This window comes from Oreochromis aureus, linkage group 6 (assembly GCF_013358895.1).
Source record: "Oreochromis aureus strain Israel breed Guangdong linkage group 6, ZZ_aureus, whole genome shotgun sequence".
Taxonomy (NCBI): Eukaryota; Metazoa; Chordata; class Actinopteri; order Cichliformes; family Cichlidae; genus Oreochromis; species Oreochromis aureus.
Window position 1 is genome coordinate 19,908,974 of NC_052947.1, and position 17,376 is coordinate 19,926,349.

General features: G+C 37.1%; 1 protein-coding gene across 1 annotated transcript; it reads left to right on the plus strand.

Annotated features, from left to right (window-relative positions):
• Positions 1-6,232: 6,232 nt before the first annotated feature.
• gucy1a1 (guanylate cyclase 1 soluble subunit alpha 1) lies at positions 6,233-17,016 on the plus strand. The gene is made up of 8 exons (XM_031752142.2): positions 6,233-6,688; positions 6,992-7,059; positions 7,830-7,918; positions 8,023-8,738; positions 9,983-10,468; positions 12,492-12,635; positions 14,353-14,507; positions 15,233-17,016. Exons 1-8 carry the CDS (start codon positions 6,449-6,451, stop codon positions 15,369-15,371), a joined length of 2,037 nt encoding a protein of 678 aa, XP_031608002.1. The 5' UTR covers positions 6,233-6,448; the 3' UTR covers positions 15,372-17,016.
• The last annotated feature ends 360 nt before the right edge of the window (positions 17,017-17,376 follow it).

A 17,376-nucleotide genomic window follows, 5' to 3' on the forward strand; every position in this document is an offset into this window, starting at 1 on the left:
TGCCTAAATGTGGCAATCTGCTCCAGGATGTACCTTCTTATCAAACTGAGTGTGCATTGTAACAGTGTGAAGTCATGGCTCTTGAGTTCCCGTGGACTTAGTGTGCTGAGGAAGATTTGTAATGAGATTAACTATCTTCGTTTGTATCATAAACAGAGCATTAAGATCTTTTCAAGAGTGTGAGCGAGGACTGATTATATGGCAGGCATTCATTCATCATATGTCCATAGGCAGAGTTTATATTTGGAGTCTTTTGTTTATGTGAAAAAGTGACAGATGTGCTGGGATGTAAAAAAAAAAAAAAAAAAAAAAAAAAAAAACATAACAAAAAAACCCAACTTCAATATATATAAAGATTTTTTTGCAGCTGTGATGGAACATATAACTATTTTCAGGGCAGCCCATTTTGGCTTTCTAATGAGAGTCATTTTAGTATCAGCAGCGTGATTTTTTTGCTTGTTCTTTTTGCCAAGTGGCTGGTGATTGTACTCGAGGCATGAAGGTTTAAAGCTATATTTTTACAAAATAGACGCACAAATCTGTCTTGTGCACCTATGTGAACAACGACAGAGAGGAAAATTGATGTTATACAAAAAAAAAATCCCCAAAAACATAACAACTGTAAAACATCCACTATCTTCAGATTAATGTTGGAACATTCACTTGTACCAAATAGCCACTGAACGTAGATTAGGGAGGTTTTATTGACCACTTTGAACAAGAGGAATGATTACAGCAAGAATCTCATGTTTCAGTGCTTCTATGAGAACTTGGTAGTTATTTTAAGGCCCACTTTAAAAAAAAAATCCTTTAAGTAATCTTAAAGCCTCACAAGATACTTTTTTTTTCAAGTAATGTCAAGTAGAGAAACATCTGGATTATGTTGTGCTCAGAGGTTTCACAGATGAAAGAAACAACGTTTGGCTTCTGTGTGCTTTCTCAGAGCTGAAAGATTAATCTAGTTCATGAAAACCTTCTAATTTGTCTGTATCGGGCAATGTATGCAGTATACAGTAAATACTTTACGTAACTATAATTACATTTTCCAGCCTGGCTTTAGATTATCTGGCATTTAAGGCAACTAGTTGATTTTCTTTCCCAAACCCCATCAGATAATGTCAGAAATAATTTGAGCATTGTGGTTTCTCTCTGCTTTCAAACATTTGTCACCTGCATGGAACACGACTAAAGTCCAAACAGTTATAAATGACAGAATATTACATCTTATTGGCTTTCCCACAAATGTTAGGGAATGCCAGGGGTAATTAACAATAACAAGTGGAAGAGAGCATCGCATGAAAACCTCCTTTTGCTGCAGGATATCAAATGAGCTTCGCTTCACTTGATTGGTCTCCTATTGAGGCATGAGGTTTGCACGCTCATCTCCAGTCATTCCTCAACACTAACAGGCTCACCGCAGGGCAACATCTGAGGGACAAATAGATGCAGGCAACAGTCGAGGAAAAGGAAAGCATACTTTTCTGTTCCTTATGCTGCATTAAAAAAAGTACATATATGTAAATAATTTAATCACAGATATTATATTTATGGATTTTCACTTCATGCTGTGTCCCAGAAATGGTGATATTTGTTTAACTTTTTAGCATAAAAGTTTAATGAGGCCAATAACAGAATAAAAACATAATTTATCAATAGAATATTCCAGTATATTACCTGATTCATTCAAGGGCACATAAATGGATTTCCCTAAATTTATGCTTTGCCTGAATGTACTTGGATCAGCTGGATGTTATGTTAATGTCTCCAAACATGCCTGTTACCAACAGTGACGCTGCAGAGTGCCCTCTGGTGGACAAACTATATAGCATCAATTCTTATAATATGGTTGAATGGTGTTTCTCCCATCTTTTCTTTACTCTTCAGAATTTTCATTTATTCCCTGTTATAAATTATATTGATACATCAACACATAGCTAATATCTGGTGTAAATATTGGCTTGCCAATGATCAGCTGGGCTTAAATATGCAGTAAGGCTAAAATGTAATTATGCTGCCTAATGGCTTTCACATTTGCTGCTATTACAGTTTGCTGATAAAAATGTTTCTTATTTCCACTTGTATGACTTCAGGCTTTAACAGTGCAGCCATAGATGGAAATATCAGAGGATTTCATGCACGGAAACCAGATTCCACAGAATGGAGGAGCTGGACTTTCTTCCCTCTTTTTCCAACCTCTTCTAGGTATTTTTGTTTTATTCTATTAACTGATATCCTAATGACATCATAGAGCCCTGCATGAGCTCTCTCTCCACCTTCCCCAAATTTCTAGCACAGACAACCAGAAGTAGCTGTGAGATCAAGCTCGACTCAGTTCTGTGATCATTGAGAGGATGAATGAGATGTTGAAGATATTGTGTCATCTCTTATTAGCACCTCTTCTTTCTCTGAATTTGGATCCTCAGTCATAACAACTGCACTTAGACAGAGAACCATTTTCCACTTTCCCCTGTCGCCAAGGTGTTACTTGAGAACAAACAGAGCGAGAAACAGTCCTGCCTGCTGTGTCAGTCAGCGCTTCTCATTTTATCTGAAAGATGTGTTGAAACCTGGTGGTTACTCCCTCAGTGCAAACAGGGCTCCTCTGAAAGAACACACTGATAAGACACAGAGTAAAACAAAGCCGAGATTAACACTGAAACTTTTCAGCCAATCATGACAAAGATGTTTGTTCATGCCAGCGCAGCTGGTGCTCTCTCCACTGGGTCCTTGTGAGAGGCAGCAGCAGCTGTCACCTCTGAGGTAGCAGATGGGTCACTAAGACCTGGGGAAAAAGATCTGCTTCAAGATGTTGCCCTCCAACCCCATATCAGTGCCCCGAGAGGCAAACGCAAACGAGCAATTCACTGGCTGGATAGCTGTGATAGAGGCAATATTATTAACCTAAAGTGAATTAGAAGTCGTTGCTTTGGACTTGTTGTAAAGCATGATCTTGTTTCAAGCTAAAAATGTCTGAAAAAAATCACACAAAAGCTGCTTCATGTTAAAATGTTATTCAATTGGTCTCCATTAGAGCTGCCTTTAAGTAAATTTGCTCATAAAGAAAAATACAGTGTTTGAAATGTTTGCCAACTTTTATGAGCCAACCTTTGAATGGAGTGGTTTTACTCACCTCAAAGCAGTTTTACACAACAGCCTTTATTCTGGCATTCATACAGCAACTTTAACAGAAGGTTAATTATCTTTCCCCAAATATCTTCATCATGAAGATGGAGGAGCTTGGGATAGAAAAAACAAAAACAAAACAAAATTAGGATCTGAGCCACATCCTGAGTCCTGTGGCTCAGGACATTCATCAGAACCCCACAACTGGATGCAATAATTTTAAAGTTTAAAGTCATTGAAAGTCTTTAGAAACTCCAGATGTAATTAAAAAAAATTGTAACTGTAGAGGTCTAAAGGATCAGAAAGTCATAATTTTTAAGAAGTGTTCATTACAGTACCACCAGACCAATGCCTTCAGTAGTTTTAAAGATAGTATGGACGTTTAGGACTGTGTGGTTTCAAACTGTTATATTTTATTCGTGAATAAATTAATGATCAATGTTTGGGTCTTTGTTAAATGACAGATTTCAGTGTATCCATGACCAAGATTGGGTGACTTACAATTTTTTTGTTTTTTTTGTTTTTGTTTTACAGTTATAATAAAACAAAATCAATTGTTTGAATTAAAAACTTTTAAAATGTGGGCAGATTCAGTGACAGTGTAAACTGAAGTACTACAGTACTACATGTACCTGTGGCCATCAAACTCTATGGCTCCTCCCTATGACTAGTCATGATTACAGACTGAAACCTGGATTATTCCACTTTCCATTTTCATTTATATGAGGGAAATAACTTTAATCAACTTTGGAGTATTGATTTACCATATTTTATTAATTTTTTATGCATGTTTATTTTATTTTTCTGCATTTCACATTCTGATTTTGTTTGAGTAAAATAAAAAAAATTAAAGTGATTTACTTTAAAAAGTTGAATAATGATATTTCTGTTCATTACTACCTTTCTGTATTGACTGATAGTAAATACTACAATGTTAAAAAGATTGACTTTACTTTGTATTAATAGTATTTAACCTTCACACAAGCATGATACTGTGACTCTTAGGGTTAAGAGACACCAATACACAAAGCAAAAATTAACAAAGTGCATTAAGTATACCAATTATGCAAGAGATAAAGAGAAAAATACTCAAATTCTTCAACTTTAGTGGCAGTAAAACCTAAAACATCAGTAAAAGTGATTGTCCAGGGGTTTTAATGGCACTGATTTGCAGCCCGAAGAAGCTGCTTTCAGGTTAGTTAAAATCATCTTAAAATTCACTGACTTAAATTATAATATGAAAAAAAAATCATTTTTATTTATTTACTAATTTATTTTTATTTTATTTATTTATTTTATTGCATGGCCAGATTTAGCTAATAAGCCAATGTCTCCCTGTATCACTAACCTAAGCTTTCCTTCACAGCATCTATGCTCTTGTCATTTCAGTTAAAGTACTATAAAACTATCACATGTAACATAACATGCACATAGTTTTTTTTTTTTTTTGCTTTTTTTAATCTTTCCTCCTCTCCCCTTAGGTTGCAAAGAACTGTTACGTTAGTTACTTTAAAGGGGCGCCTGCCCTGCGGCCTGATGAAAGGGCTCCTCCTTTAATCTCTAACCTATAAACCTTTTGTTTTATATGGTACCAACATCTTTGGTCTTGACCTTAAAAGAGGCTCAGGGTTACATAAGAGAGATTCCCTGTGAGAAACAAGAAAAGTCCCATGTGACAATACTATTCATTATTTAAACTCTCGAAATTGATTTATGGTGTTCTAGTGAAATTGCTCTTTTCGGACCAAACATGGCCAACAAGCCTGAGTGTAGCCTCGTCGTAGCCAACAAAATCTATTTTTTTCCACAATTTTTTTTTTTTTATAAACGATCATCTAACATGTCCAATATTTTATGCGCCTTTACCCTGACCTTCAATAGAACAGACCTACTTCAGCTCACACAGAGTAACATCTTCCGTGGAAATGTGATCTCATGTTGCGCAGACTTCATATATTTACAAGACTGAAGCACATTTGTGTTTCTGTAAATGTGCCAGTGTTAGACAGCTGCTTCATGAAACCCTTGAGTTATCTGTGGTTGATGTAGCCTCGAGCAGAGATGAGGAGCACTCACTTGTTTTTAACATTAGTCCCCTTCAGCCAAAATGGATGCCTTGGCATCAGTTAAGTTATCTGTACAGCTTTATAAAACGTGTAAAGGCATGGGTTTGAGTAAAATAAGGGGACCATCTTTAAATCATTGTGCTGCTCATAAAGCGTGGAGACATAGTGCTTTTCATACAGTCATCAGCTTAAACTTTTGGTTCAATAGTTTGTGTAACGATTGCAAGTTGCGGCACTACAAAATGTTTAAAAAGACTTAAGACCCTGTAAGAGTTGCAGTAGTGACATTCACTCTGTCAAAACAGACCAATCAGAAATTTACTGGACAAAATGTACAAATGGTTTTTAAAGCACTGTTTGTGAATCAAGCTTCAATTCTCTTCAAGGATCTGACAAGACAGCTGTGGAAAATGTTCTCGGTGAGGAGCTTTAATGCGTTATGTATGATCCTGATCGTGTTATTGATTGATTGATTGATTGATTGAATGTTGGATAGAAAACTATTCAAAGAATTAATTTGTGCAACATCTTTAAGATACAAAATGTTTAGGAAGGCCTAAGTCATGGGCTGCTTGGTTTGAAAAGACTATTGACTGTATTGGCCTGATCCTTATCACAATTAGAGTACAGCCGATGTGAGTGTTTGCGCTCATAGGTAGGATTGTTCGTACAGGAAATACTGGTGAGATTTTGGAATGTATTAAATATGTGCACATGGCACGAGAGACAAATACATTGTTAGAGTGAGCTATGCGAGATTTCTAATGCCATATGAGATAATTAAATGTAAAATGAACACCCTTCAGCGCATAGCGGGGATATAACAGAAGTGTGGTTAACCTTATAGGTTACTAGTTTTATTTGATGGTTCCCCGTCGGGCTAAAGTGAAAAAAAAAAATCTTTTGCATGCGACGAGTCGTCTGGAAATAATTTCTCATTGCTGATAGGTTGCTTGGCTACACCATCCCCACTTGCGCACGGATTGGCTTAGTGCTCTTGCCCCCCCCTCTAGTTTCTCATTGGCTTTTGGTAATGATAGTTCCCTGCCATCATTTGCCCATGCTGTTTTCAATAAATATTGTATGTGGTCTCTGGCTTTGGTGCTGATCATGTGAATCGGCGGGTTGAGAGGAGGAAGGCATCCTGAATGAGCACATCAGAAGATGGAATTTCTCCCAGAGACCACAACTGCTCGTCCACAACTGTCTCCCTCCGAAATTAGATAAGAGAGAAGCGCCAGGAGGTTACAGTCGAGAAGATGTTCTGCGCCAAGCTGAAAGAGCTGAAGATATCCGGAGAGTGTCCGTTCTCTGCCAGCGCCAAAAATAATGAGCTCGGAGACTTTGAGGAGCGCTCAACTGAGACGGCGGATTTACTGCCTGTTTCCAAGGACGTGCATGGAAAAACAGGTGAGGGTGTACCTCGAAAGAAGACAAGCAGAGCCAAAGTTAACCTGCATACACTTGGGGATAGCATCCGAAAACTGGCATGTCCCGAGGTGAGTTATAAATGCATTTCTCATTCACCTCATGCATCTTCTGCAGTGTTTTACTTAGACCTGTGGCAAAAACAAAAAACAAAACAACTGTTACTGCATTTGTCGCATCTATTTATTTTTATTTATTTATTTTTTTTTACCGTTTTTATTTTTTGACTTAACGCATAGACACCATGCCCCTGTATCCGTTTGAGACAATGAAACAGATAAATCCAATGCTATAAATATTAGAGCCTCTGTAATTGACGTTTAAGTCTTGCCAGACGCTGACCTTTAACTTGCTTTGGACACTCTGTGATACAGTTTGAAAGGCTGCACATTGCCCTCCAACGAATGATGACACTATCAGATCACAGCAGGGACTCTGAAAGGTAACTGGTGTTTTTAATTTCAGCCGCCACCAACACATCAATAAAAACACTGCTCATCCTATCAGTCTCAGTCTGTGAATTATAGGTCTATCCCACAACTTTCACCACAGCATGTATTCCTCATGATAAAAATAGTGAGGGTGAGATGTGTGATTTCTTACAAAATACCTTCTGGCACGCTCACTACGAGACTGATACAAAGAGTTGTGATAGAGACTACGGCTGCTATGGATACCTGGAGAAAAAGAGAAAACCCTTCCAAATGAAGGGCACATTAGACTGCTATAGAAAATGTCACATGCACAGTGACACTAATGCATACTTTTCTCAGCAGGGTCACGGTCTGATGAGAAGCTAAAACGATCAGTGCATTAACCAATTAGCTGAAAATTAATTTGGAACTATTTTTGGTGATTTTTTCCCTCATTGTTAATGCATGTGTGCTGATTGTTACCTTGCCGCAGCCTCAAATGCAAGGTTTTGCAGTCTTTGTGGTCACACGTCATATATGTGGATATAGAAATATAAATATGGAAAAAATATCTTTGGCTGTTTGTTCAGACAAAGAAGCATGTAGAAAAATGTCACCTAGGAAGTCATAGCAGACATTTTCCATTTTGTCTGGGATGTTATAGACAGATGAGAAGGAAAATCAATAGTTAAAATGATCTTGTGGAGAATTCCAGCCAAAGTCTGATGTATCTCAGTGACTGTCTACTGAAAGTGTGTTTTTTATGTGTGTCTGACTTTGATATTTGTTGACTTTCCAGTCTAGCAATTTCCTGTACACATCACCAGAGCTGTAGCAGTGAACCAGAGCATTTATTAGAGATGATGAACATTCATTCTGTCAAAACAGGTAAAGACAAATCTGAATCTTACTGGCCAAAACATGCTAATGGTTTGGTTTTTTTTAAGCACTGATTGTGAATCAGATCCCTATCCTCTTCATGTATCTGACAGGAATCCCGATGGAAGCTTTGAAAATTGCTCTTGGTGAGGAGATCTTCAATATGTGTTACGAAGAGGACAGCCACATTTTGACGGTGGTGGGGGGAGCACTCCACGACTTCCTCAACAGCTTCAATGTCTTGTTGAAACAGAGCAGCATGCTGCCCAACCCGGATAGAGGGGATTGTGTAAACGAACCTTCGGTGCTCTGCTTAGACAAAGATCCGGGCCTGCTTACTGTCTACTTCTTCAACCCTTGCACGACCACTGAGCTCTTTTTCCCAGGAGTCATCAAAGCTGCTGCCCGCCTGTTGTACAACACCACTGTGGATGTGCTGATGGACCCCCAACATGGCAGAGACACCATCTTGCAATCCAGCCCGCAGCCCAGCCTCCTGTACACAGTTGTAGTTAAAGATGCGAAAAATCTGAGCCCCAGTCCTTTGCGGGCTACCTCAGCTGGGACCCTTCCTACCTCTCTCTTTTCCACTATCTTCCCTTTCCATCTGATACTTGACCAGGATCTGGTTCTGGTGCAAGTAGGACACGGGCTCAGGAAGAGACTGATCAGGAAGGATTTACTCAGACGGTTTAGTACCTTCCAAGACCACTTCTCTATTGTGTCCCCCCAGATCAAATGTACCTTTCAGGGTATCCTCACTATGCTAAATGCACAGTTTATCATTCGGATAAAGCATGGAGTCGCCACCACAGATAACACAGGAAAGGTATGTTGGCACATCTGTGAAATTCCTTGAACAGTGACTAGATAGACTAGAGAGGCTGAAAACATTTTCCCATCATCACCTACATGTTTAAGGGACTTGGGTAGAAGAGGGGGAAAAATGGGCTGCTTATAAGCATCGTAGCTTATTAGTGGTGTACTTGGTTGCACTCGGCCTGAGGTAGAGATCAACATTATACCCCCAGTGGAGATCAGAAGGAAATGTCAAACCATTTTATCCATCAAAGCCACAGCCACGCTCATGCTATTTTTGTAAGGGTGCACAGCCATCGGTCGCAATGACAGGTACTCGGGAGTAAATGTTGTATGCTATAATGAAACTCATTCAAAGATGCTTCCACTTAATACCATGCGGCGCTTGTCCTCCAGTGGCAGATTTACAGCTAGTGAACTGAGTCCAATTAAAACAGGTAGAAATCAACGAGTGGGCGAGCAAGCAAGTTTTGCGCCCTCTTGCATCTTGGGTCAGCAATTTGTTACTTTTATTCCAGTCAGTGGAGATGGCACATTAACATAACTTGAATTATCTGATACGTTTAAAAAGGAAAAAAGGCTCCACAAATCAAATTTTGATGTTTATTTATTCAAACAAATATTTAATAATTTATAGTAGAGGGAATAAAAAAACTTGAGAAATCACAAGCATTCAGTGCTTTTGTTGGGAAACTGGTCTGTCTATGAAAAATAAAGAATAAGCTGTCATTTAGGGGAGAAAAATTTTAGCGATTTTCAGACACAATGAATTAAATTGGAAAATTGAAAGACGGTGTCAGATCTCTTCAAAGACAAACAAACAAAAACACACAAACCATACTAACAGCAAAGGTTGTTATTTAAACAACCCACATTTTTATCTCTTGAAGTCTTGACTGTGAGACAGATTGACCAATTGACCGGCTTACATTCCCTACATAAATAAACCTTTCAGCTTTGTTTAAAACTGTGGCTGATTGCAGCTGTATGCAGCTGTCATTTTATTTTACTGGAATATTTACATCTCTTGAGGGAATGAATTGTGTATACATTTGAAAAAACAGTTTCCATGGATAAAAAACTAATATATATATTTTTTTTCATTTTGGCTGTGGGAAATCTGTACTTAAAGAAAAAAATGGCATCCTACAATACAAATTTACACAATATTTGAGTTGTAAGGATCTCATAGCTTTAATAACAATTTTGTTAAACATTTCTAAATGTTTCTCATCATTTTTCTTTTCCTTTTAGCACATGGACCTTAAAGGTCAGATGATTTACGTTTCAGAGTCAAACGCCATCTTGTTCTTGGGATCGCCATGCGTGGACAAGCTGGAGGAGCTGACAGGTCGCGGCCTCTATCTGTCAGACATCCCTATTCATAACGCTCTCCGTGATGTAGTCCTGGTTGGCGAGCAGGCCAAAGCACAGGATGGTTTGAAGAAGCGGCTGGGGAAGGCCAAGGCAGCCTTGGAGCATGCACATCAAGCTCTGGAGGAGGAAAAGAAGAAGACAGTGGATCTCCTCTTCTCGATCTTTCCCGGCACTGTGGCACAGCAGCTGTGGCAGGGTGAAACCGTCCAAGCCAAGAAGTTTGACCATGTTACGATGCTCTTCTCTGATATTGTGGGCTTCACAGCTGTTTGTTCAATCTGTACGCCCATGCAAGTGATCACCATGCTCAATGAGCTATACACCAGGTTTGACCACCAATGTGGAGAGCTCGATGTTTATAAGGTAGGTAAATATATACTGCTGAGCTGAGCATTTTTTTTTTTTTTACAGTGAACATTCACACATGCTTCATGTCTGCACTGAGAATTAATTCAGAATAAACAGCGAACTAAATTTTTACTTAAATGTAGGGAAACCACTTAGGTGTAAGTGTTATCAATGCTGGATCATTGTCAAGCTTTCATATTTGTTATGGAAAAGTAAGTGACATGGTACAACATTAAGCAAGGCTCAACATCAAGATTGAACATCCTAGCATTTTTTTTAAATAACAAAAAATGCAGCTTTAAAGAAAGTCACAATATTTTGCAACATTTTATGGCAAAAATTTCAGACATGTAGATAAATGGTAAATGGTAAATGGCCTGTATTTGTATAGCGCTTTACTTAGTCCCTATGGACCCCAAAGCGCTTTACACTACATTCAGTCATCCAGCCATTCACACACACATTCACACATTGGTGATGGCAAGTGACTTCTTTCGTTATGCATAGCCACAACAACAATTGTTATTTTATTAATTAATTTGTTGGTTCATTAATTTTTATGTAAGTAAACTTGATCTTGCTAGGAATGTAAGTGTGCAAGTAGTCAGTTTCTGTCTTATGTAAATTATTAAAATCCTTTTCATAACTCCCGCGTAAATTAAGGTGGACATAACCTTTGTGTCCCCCGTGACCATACAGCTGTGCCTGCAGCTTGAATAACTTAGATGTAATATACACTAAAATAATATACACATACTATTCACACAAGACTCAAAGACAAAGGACTGCCCCTGTAACTCATTTGGTAGAAGAAGAGCCTACTGAAGATCTTTCTGCAACATCCTGGGCCACCAGGATAAGTATAATATACATACATTTATATATAAATATATGTATAAAAATAGGAGGTTACCAAATGCATTAAACGCTTTCACAACATTTTGAACAAAGTAATACAATTTTGTGTACAAAGGACTGTAACTCAACCAGCTACCCAAGTGTCTTGCATAGGCTGCTAATCTGCAGGGAGGCTGGATAATGTAATCAAACTGTCGTGGAAGCATAACAGAGAGAGGAGCGCGTTTGACAAATATCTCGTAAAACGCTAGGAAGTCAGAGGTTCCTTGAGGACCCTGTTTCCACTCCACATGTGTGAGCCTAAAAATAGTTTTACTTTGTTCCAGCCACATAGCAGCCGAGTGCTCTCCAGTTCAGCTTTACACAGAATAGAAGAAGAATGGGAAAAAGCTGAACTTCTCATAAAGCAGTACAGTATTACAGTTTAAGTTTTATTACACTTACTTGTTTTAGACTGTCTTCTGCTGCACGATGGAGGCAAATTGTTGCAGACTGTTTGATGAATACATTTCCATTACATTACATTTATCACTCCGTCTAAGGCTCATTGCCTTCATGTCAAATGTATTCTTAACAGTTAAATATCATAGTCTCAGATTTAAAAAAACATAGGGTCCATATTTTCATGTGATCACACCAACCATAACACCATTGACCAAGTTACAAGAATATCACATTTATATATCAGATTAAGATGGCTCATATTGAAACACTTACTAATGCATTAGAAATGAAAAGAAAGGACTGGTGAGTAAAGTAAGGGTGGGCTACTTCTGCTACTTCTTACCCATTATTCATGGGTCAGACCACACACATCTTTAAAGTTTAAAACTACACACCTAAACACATTCACAGCTATCACATAGCTATTGCTTTAACAAAACGTGCCTGCTTACACATAGATAAACACACACACGCGCGCGCGCGCGCGCGCACACACACACACACACACACACACACACACACACACTGTTAGTGCTACAATAGATGGCTTCAGGTCAACATATAATAGTACGCACCAATGTCGCGGCTCATAGCATAAACGTGATGTGCCACTTTAAATGCAGAATAAAGCTCTTGACTTTGAGTAGGAGAAGACATAAAAAGCACCTAAAACATTGTATGCTGTTTTATATTTGTCTTTGTAGAAATAATTTTAACAATCTTCCGGTTTATTCAGGTGGAGACCATTGGTGATGCATACTGTGTAGCTGGTGGCTTGCACAGGGAGAGTGACACTCATGCTGTTCAAATTGCACTCATGGCTTTAAAGATGATGGAGCTTTCAAATGATGTTATGACGCCAACGGGAGAACCAATACAGGTGAGGGCCAAGCACTAATTACTGTACAACTCTTTATTCAATCAGATTATGTAACTTCCAACAGTGTCAGAGTGTTTTTATTTGAAGAGTTTTCAGAACAAGAAAAAGAGAACTATTGCTATGTTGTTGCTGTTACAAAACAATGTTTATCATAATTTGAAAATAAAGCAGATAATGATTTCACACAGTAAGTAATGCTTTAATGGCTTCCTGCACTTTTACACTGTTGTCACTTTTACTCGTGGCTTTCCAGTAATCGTCCTTATCTGCAGAGAACTTGGCACAATTAATGAACAATGACATTGACAGCCACTACTGTAACTGTATCAGTGAGTCAGACAATATAGGGTTTTTTCAACATGAGTCTAACCTATCAAAACAAGAATCTGAATCACAAAAGGAAAGTGTAACATCTTTAATTATTTAGAATTTTCACGTACTTTACAGAAGGAGTTTATGTATCAAGCTAGCTTGATTTCTATAACAGAAAAGTGTATTCATGTGTTTCGTCTGGATATGCTACAAAGCATGAAAAAACAGGTAATAGGTAATGTATTTCTATATATTGTGTAAATGCATTATTAATTGAATAGCCTCAGATTTCAGCTAATCCAGCTAATTTGGTTGCATATTAAATTACTGAAGAAGTAAATGTGAATTATTCATCCTTAACTGATTAGCTCTATTGACCTTGAACTAAAAACCTAAATAGATACATATCTTGATCGAATGGCATTGATTCAAGATTCATTCTGCATTAATTTATGTATTAAATATCCGAAATAAAATAAGTTAAGTATTACTTAATTTGTACTCTTCATAAGATGTTACAAACTGCACGACACATTACAGCACAGACTGTATTACACAGAAAGAATTGTATTCATAAAAAGTGAGCTGTCTTAGATATTTGACTTAATACTCTGATATGTAATCATGCATGTCTGATGATGATAAAACTATGTGGTGTTTTTGCCTTAAAAAGTCCTATTTGAATATAATTGGCCTAACAGCTGTCAGAATCAGCCAAACCAAACATGTGTAAAGTCATGTCATTAACTTCCATGAATGCCAGAAATGCCATTCAGGATGTTTCCTCAGTGGTTACTTGGGAAGGTTTTAATCCCTCTGAAAACACCAAAACATTATTCTGTAGCAAAACTATACCCATATAATATTGAGAAAATTTAATGCTGACGAATTAGATTTTTTTTCTAACCTTTCTCTGACTTTAATGTCAGATTTCTTACTTTTTCATGTCAAAATTTTTCAAAAAGGAAGAAGTCAGAGAAAACAAATCATGATCCCATAATGAATGCATACATCCATCTCTCTCTCTCTCTCTCTCTCTCTCTCTCTCTCTCTCTCTCTCTCTCTATATATATATATATATATATATATATATATATATATATATATATATATATATATATATATATATATATATATATATATATATATATTTTTTCTCTTTCAGGGGCCCTAATCCCCATCTACCAATATTTGTAAATCTCACTTTAATTTAATTAAAATTAAATTGGTTTCTTGGTAGGTCTCAACATTTGTTTCTGCATTCAGATGTTACTTTCACCATAGGTGATGAGCATAGCAGCATGAGAATAATTTCAGGAATGGGTGTCATTGTGCACACAACTGCGTGCATGTGTAAGACAAGACAAGCTGAAACTTGAACTAAAACATCTCATTTTCTTCCTAGATGCGTATCGGCCTCCACACCGGTTCAGTACTCGCTGGTGTAGTTGGGGTTAAGATGCCTCGCTACTGCCTTTTTGGGAACAATGTCACATTGGCCAACAAGTTTGAATCGTGCAGCCAACCTAGAAAAATCAACATCAGCCCCACAACCCACAGGTGATGTAACTCTGCAACTTGGGAACAAGAAATGTAGCTCATAGTCACATGTCACTGTCTCAAAATATATAATCTGAAAAATAAGCTTCAAAAACAACTTTCCATCAAGCTAAATATTGTATGTTAAAGTGCCCATATTATGTATTTGTGCATGTAAAAGCTTTGCAGGTTCAAGTAAGTCCATCCCAAAAGGAGGTGTTATCTACTACTGAAAATGCTACCCTTTAACTGCTTGAAATGTCTTGTTTATCATCTAGACAGTTCTGCTGTGATTTATCTACATCACCAGGTAACACAATGACAATTCCCTCCTACAGACAGACCCACAAACAAAAAGACTGACCCGCTACCTTGCTGGCAGCTCTTACAGGGCCACGCTGCTACTCATAGACTTATGACAGGTGACCGCTGCCTCATTTTTATGAGACAGACTGACCAATCAGAGCAGACTAGCTATTACTGGAGCTAAAGAAAAGCCTTTCAGAACAGAACAATAACTGTTCAAAGTAAACCTATTCAGGCAGAACCCCCAAAATAAAATTGCATACCTCGCTTTCTGCACAGTATAATTTGTTTCCACAAGTGGTTGTTGCAGATAACAAAAAACCCAAAGTGCTCTTGACAGGAAACTTAACATTTGGATGAGCACTGTGTTTCCTCTTGTGTCAAATAATTCGCCACGTTGTTTTGAGATCCATCTTTTATCTGTGTGCTCTTTGTCCCAGATTGCTGAAGGGTCGACCAGAGTTCGTGTTTGTTCCCAGGAGCAGACAGGAGCTTCCGGCCAACTTTCCAGACGACATCCCTGGAGTTTGTTACTTTTTAGAGGCGTCCGTCAAAACTTCAAAACTGAATATGAAATGAAGTCATGCGACAGATCCTAAAAACTTTAGCTATGGAGTAATATAAACCTATCTAGTGAACACAGTGCAACTACCTTGTATATCTTGGTTTTGGTTGAGTCGATGTCGATGATAGTGTCTACGAGTCAAACTCTTGCAGTTGCTTAATTACAGAGATGTCAGTTTACTGTCAAACACGAGTCTTGTCTCTGTACAATTATCCATTTGTACAGTTGTTGTAGAAACTCACTTCATCTTTCTTCCAGAATGAGTCATCTGCGCAAACTGATATGATTTAAAAGTAGCTTTCATTTCTAGCTCCTGCCAGAGATATAGAAGTGCTGTCAAGAGAAGACTTTGGGACTGTTGTTCTAAGACTGTTGTTTGTAAACATAGTATAAAATGTATAGTAAAAGCACCAAAAACCATACAAATTTTTAAAAAGAGTTTTAAATCTTGTAAAATGTGGCCATGTTACAAAAATACATTTTGATATGATGACCTGTAAATGTCTGACTACCCAGACTATGTACCTGGTAAAGCAATGTGTCCCAGAATTACATACAAATAATAAAAATAAATACATAAAAATATATTCTTTAATAACATATAACACAAACAATTAAACTATGTTAAGAGTTTAGGATTAAACCTTTGAACCAATGAAGCAATGCCGAGCAGATCAAGGTGCCTTATGCAAGCTCTACAGGCAGGATCCATATGTTGGTTTACAAACAAATGCTTTTATTTATTTATTTTTTATTTTTTAGTAAAACACAACCAATAATTTCTTTCCGAGTCAGACAAAAAACATATACACTGTTTTTTAGGTGTGCCGTGTAACATAAAGCATTCCTAACTCTCAGTATCTTAACATAAGTAATGTTTGTGCATATTTTTAGTCTTTTTCCACACCCCACATTTATACTATATTTATTACATGAGTTTCATAGCACTCCTTTGCTACAGAGGGAATATGACACAGCGAGAGTACAATGAATGTCACCCATAATGATGTGCTTTAACCATTATTGTAATGTAATCAAAGTGCAATAAATATTGACATTAACAGTTTTAAATGAATGACTCTGTAGCACATTGCATTGTATGAATAATTGTCATCTTAAGCTATTGACATATATATGATGCAGTACATGCATTGAAAAGTAACTAGAGGCATTTACTCAATTACTTCTTTTCTGTATCATTTCAGGCACTTTTATTTTACTTGACTGTTTTTAGTTAAAATTTCAGAGTAGAATAATTTACTTTTTACTCGAGTACATTTATATGATAACTTCACACTAATTAATTACAAGGCAGAAACACATATGAGCTTCCTAAATTTGGGATTACAAAAACCATTTCTTATTATTCAGATTCATGTCCATTTAAATATTGGAATAGTGAAATTGTTGGCTAATATGTATGTTTTAAATAAGACGTTGTCTGATAGCTGATGCTTATACCGCTGATTTTTGTTTATTTTTTTATGTTGCTATTAATCCCTGTTGTGTAAACAAAGAAATTATTATAATAAATAACTATTAAAATCTTTCAGTCCATTATCATACTGTCTTGAAAGAGAATACATTTTGTTCTATTACTGACCAAACTGCATGTGGGCACTGCATTGATAAATAAAAAATAAATAAACATCCAACCAATGCCATCGGTGTCATGCTAGTTCCAGTGTTGGGTTGATAAATTGCTGCATCACCGCTTAATGAAATATAATGACTTTAAGTGTTTCAACAGACCAATACCACATAACATTTTTAAACTTTATGTGACCAGCTACAGCATTAAAATGCTGCATGAAGAGCAACAAAAATGTTAGGTGCACATGTAAAGTGAGGACCATTTTAAACATAAGACCATGAAAGAAATGAATCTGGATTTGTGTGTAGCTGCAGAAAGAATGAACACAACCCTGATGTGTGCTAGACAGGTTAAAATACTAACACCTTTATAAAATACAGAGTTATTAGGAAGTATTTTGCTATAGGCAAAACTTATTATTCTTA